General features: G+C 31.3%; 1 protein-coding gene across 3 annotated transcripts in view; it reads left to right on the forward strand.

Annotated features, from left to right (window-relative positions):
- The first annotated feature begins 527 nt into the window (after positions 1 to 527).
- The window catches only part of LOC108974709 (TRPL translocation defect protein 14), a 26,566-nt gene continuing 22,247 nt past the window's right edge, over positions 528 to 4,846 (forward strand). For 2 of the 3 annotated variants that reach the window (XM_018942716.1, XM_018942718.1), the window contains exons 1-2: positions 528 to 1,363; positions 4,264 to 4,331. In XM_018942716.1, coding sequence (XP_018798261.1) covers positions 1,156 to 1,363; positions 4,264 to 4,331 — 276 coding nt within the window. In that variant the 5' untranslated portion in view covers positions 528 to 1,155. The remainder of the gene's footprint in view (positions 1,364 to 4,263; positions 4,332 to 4,846) is intronic. The other variant, XM_018942717.1, reaches the window with a different exon arrangement.

Consider the following 4,846-nt stretch of genomic DNA (forward strand, 5'->3'; position numbering starts at 1 on the left):
ATTTCTCTTACCAAATGAATTTCGAACAATTGCGAATAACCTGTTTACTGTTCATCGTAAATAATTCAGTAAGGAAACAACGGGCGATACCTAAATTAGTTGTGAACTATTTATCTGATTGAAATATTCCTTTATATCCATATTATATACAAAAMTTTGGAATTTTACATATTAGTAAGTAATTGAAAACACACAAATCTATAAGATAGCATAGATTCACAAAATATTTAGTCATCTACATTTCGTATGTATATAAAAATTTTCTGATGGTCCGACAACACAGTGTTTCGTTTCGCATAATTTTGCCACAATCTTGATATTCTATGGTTAATAATTTTACTAATTCAATTTGAAAAATTAATATAATTTTTGTAATTTTAATGGGCATACAAAATAAATTTAAATTCTTAATTTATTTCTTTGCTGGTTACTAGTTGGCACACAATTATTTTGTCGTGTTCTTGACAATTTCGCAGTTGTTACCATCTGGCATCTTTGCATCGAATTACATAAAAAGGGGGGCTTTTCGACCATGTTCTCTCAGTCATTTTAGTGATTTGGCTCCAGCAAATTTATATTTCGTGTTTAAGCGTGAATAAATCTTTCGGTCTTTCCATGTGTCTGCGAATGTGAAATTAAACATTTTTTTATTACGCAAATACCGTGTAAACTTTCCGAAGATGTTCAAACACAAACAGGATAGACGTAAACTCTGATATTCGGCCCATATCTGGTCGTTGCTTCATTGTTCATTGAAGGCGAACGTACCCCGCGTGTGAACTGATATTTCAGTTTTTCACTTTGGCGGAAGCGGAAAAATCCCCACTGCACACAGTTCAATGCTAGAATTCATCAAGTTCAACTTAGAACTGAAACAACAACACTTTGCCAAAGTAAACGGTTTCGATTATAAATATAAAAAATCTTTTAACGACAAGAAAATCCATTTTAAGAAAATTGACAAGACATAATATACGCCAAAGGAAATATCGTATAAAGAACACCAACTCAGAATTCATTAGCGTCAATCTATATCTGCGCTCTGCCTATACGCATATTACATATATCAGACGGGGTGAATTAATCAGCTGTCAAAAACAAGTAAAAGTGCAACGAGAATTATTGAGTGAGTCAATCTTCTGTAAGTTGGTCAAAATGGAGTGCAAGGACGAAACAACGGGAAATGTCAATGACAAACAAACAAAGGAACAGTCCAAACAACAGGACATTGAAAAGAAAATGGAAGAACAAAAACAACAACCCGAAAAGACATCGCCAAAGTTAAATCCACGAGCTGGCTTGAAGCTGGCCAAAACAAATGGTGCCTCCAAAAAACGTGTTTATAAAGTTGTGCTAACAGGCGGTAAGTACGCTCAATATACCTAATTATATTTTTTTGAAAGAAATCTGTCCTTAAGCTAGAAATATTTGTACGACGAGTTTGCAAGTAATAATTTGGAGTCAGTGTGTAAAGAAATATGTAGCTTACTAAGCTTTAGTTGAATTGTGGATAAACTTTATCATATGTTATGTTTCTCTTGATTATCCTTKCTTTTGTGGCTAAAATGTCCATTATAACTTTATGCCAACCGGCGTTGCTGGGGTTTTTGGTTATCGAAGACAATAAATGCATCTACWCGTGTTCATATTCCAAAACAGATACTAGGAACCTGCTATTTCTTCAGTTTATTAACACCAGTTTTATGAAATTTCAGGGAGGTATCAGTTTTCATTTGCATATGTGTACTCATATAATAGAAACCACACTTGACATATAATTTTTTTTTTTTTTTTTTTTTTGTATTTCATGGCTGAGATAATATACTATACTTGAAAATTTGTAGAAATCTCAGAGTATGCATGCACGAAAGTACAACGGACTATATACAAACATTTGCCAAAAGTCAATTTCGTGATATGTATAAGTGCTTCCACTAGCACATTCATTGTTCAGCTTGCTTCTGCGTCAAATCTATTTAAAAAMCGTCTTATACGATCAGCTATAGACTTATATATTAGCATACATGTGTACGAGTAGACAGTGATGTGAAAGAATGAAAGAAATTAGTTCAAACACCGGCTAATGTTCCAGTATACTTGTGCATATGTTGAATTAAAAATGTAAACGTTTCAATTTATGTTTTTAGTTGTTTTATATTGTGTGCAGCTAATTTAAAAGAAATATATGTACATATGTCTTTCTAGTATATACTTTATAGTCGAATAATTTGCAACTATAATATTTATGTAAATAGATATGTACGTATCATATATACATACATATATACCAACATCTAAGCAATTTCATCTGGATAACCGTCATGAATGTGTATTTTGTAGCTCATACAGCTAATTTAATTAATTATTGCAATAAATGGTGTAACATTAACACCGGTTTAAATACGACACGCCTAGCTGTTATTTTGTTATTGTTGCTCTTATCACTAAAAGCTATCTCCATACGAAAACTATAGTGTGGTGGAAATCTCGCTAAGCGAAGTAAAAAAAATACAAAAAAGTGAAATACCCATTTGCATTGTTTAAAATTTATTTTAGTAATGCTTTAACGATTACTAGTTGTTTCAAAGAACGAAAAAAATTTTCGTTAATGCCACTACTTTTACAGGTGGTTTTGTAAGCCTATTGGTTAAAATTTAATTTTTAAATGATTTTGAATTACTTTAAGTTTACTTTTTGTTTGGTGTTCTTTCATTATTTATTTCAAAGCACTTTCAATGAATGACATTAGTTAATGGAAAWTTCGTAGATTAATTTTGTTATCTTATCAAACCAAAAAGTATTTGAAAGACATATTATATGATATGGTATCAATACGTTCACGTTTTGTTTTGTTTGTTATTACAAAACAATCAAATAGTAATCACATTTGTCCAAATAATAACATACTATACTTATGTTTTTTACAACTTCTGATTGTTTTTATTTTATACCAGTGGGACAAGTAATTTTCTTTGTTTGTGGGGCRTTCATAAACTGCTTCGTTTATTTCGCTTTGAATATATTTTGCGTWTATTCTATTATATAATAAATTTTGTTAAATTCAATTCCAACTAGTTTACTACTACATACAGGTTTACAATGTATATGTATCCAAACCATTTTATTTGTTTATGCCACTATCTGGTTTACGCCACTTGGCCAGTTGTTGAAAGTGGTTATGTCGAAAGCCATTAACTGCTTAACAATTGTTATTGACCGTTAGTTATGGTTCTTTGYAAATATGCCCATTGACCGTTATATAGTTCATTCAATTGAAAAACAATTGCAATGTTTGCTACATATTCTATGTATGCACTAGACATTATCATATTGACAAGCATGCSTTCTTGCAATCACATTTACAAATGCATATTTATTGTGCATATGGGAGCAATTTCCATTTCAATCAAATTCAATTTAAAACCAATCGCTTAGTCACAATCACGAAAGTTCTCAAGTGTATAGGTAGATGTATAAAAAATACGTGCATATATACTTAATATGTGCAAATGCACATACGACTTCCTACTGCGATATTTTGCGAATTTTCAATCAATTTCTATTTTTATTGATTAATATTTTATTTATTTGTTTCTCACATTCTAAATAAAACAACCCTTAGCGTCATTACACCTAGTTTTTATTTTTCATATTTATAGAATAATACTGAGAATCTACACTACATCTACATTTTTGTATGCTCCAGTGGGCCTGTCCGTATCGATAACTGTCGAAGTCATAGCATATAATGGGCGTGTAATCAGGCAGAAGCTGTGTGTTGATTGTGATCTGTTGTTGTTTTTGTTATTTTCTCAAGGTCAGCATGATGCCTTCCGTTTTCTTTTGTGCCCATATGTACATTTGTATATACTATACAATCTGAATTACTTCTTGGAGGCAAGACCTTCATTTGCTTGACAATTCCCTCATTGCACATTTGAACTTGAAAATTGAAGATAGGGTAGTATTTTTAGCGGTTATCGTATAAGCCAAGCATTTACAGTTTGTTTACTTATTCACCTGCCATACAGCATTCGGTCATTTGTGTGAGTATCACTAAGTAGTGGGGGAGGGGGTGTTGAATTGTGTAATTGCATTTGAACAGCAGAAGATTTCTATTTTTAAATGCGTATTGCATACAACCACAAAATTATAATATGTAGATATATAGTATGGATATTGTTTGTGTATTTCGCTAAATCATATGGTTTTATAAATATTTAAAATACATCCATTTATGTATTTATTATTCTTTCTTTGCAGGTCCATGTGGTGGCAAAACAACTGGCCAATCACGTCTGTGCACGTTCTTTGAAAATTTAGGATGGAAGGTATGTTCAATATTAGATGAATTAAGGGAATTCACAAGGTGTATTCGTTTCTTTTTTTGTTTCTCACTAAGTCCCCACTACTTACCAACTGAAATTGATTCTAATTTCTGTATATATTCTAATATCTAATGTATACTAAACAATATAGTCAGTTCTTAATTACTAAAGTTATTATTGGAGGAAGTTTCATACGAATTAAAGCAAACGCAGCATTTTAATTAATTTTGTTTGTGCAAATATGATATTTCATTTCGAAATAGTTTGCGCATATTCATAGCTGCATAAATTTGTAGTATAAATACTAATCTTCTTCATCACGAAGATTACGTACATCGTTCTGACTAGTTCACATTTGCCTTTTTACTTCACTGCGACTCTCAGTTGAATCTCAACAAGTACATTTCCTACTTGAGAAAAGTGTTCTTAAATACAAAAGCACCACTCACTGCTAAAAATGACAGCGTTTTTTTGTAAACATCTATGAATATGCGCCAATAAAACAATAGACATACATA

Source organism: Bactrocera latifrons, unplaced genomic scaffold (genome assembly GCF_001853355.1).
Source record: "Bactrocera latifrons isolate USDA-ARS-PBARC rearing strain unplaced genomic scaffold, ASM185335v1 scaffold_58, whole genome shotgun sequence".
Taxonomy (NCBI): Eukaryota; Metazoa; Arthropoda; class Insecta; order Diptera; family Tephritidae; genus Bactrocera; species Bactrocera latifrons.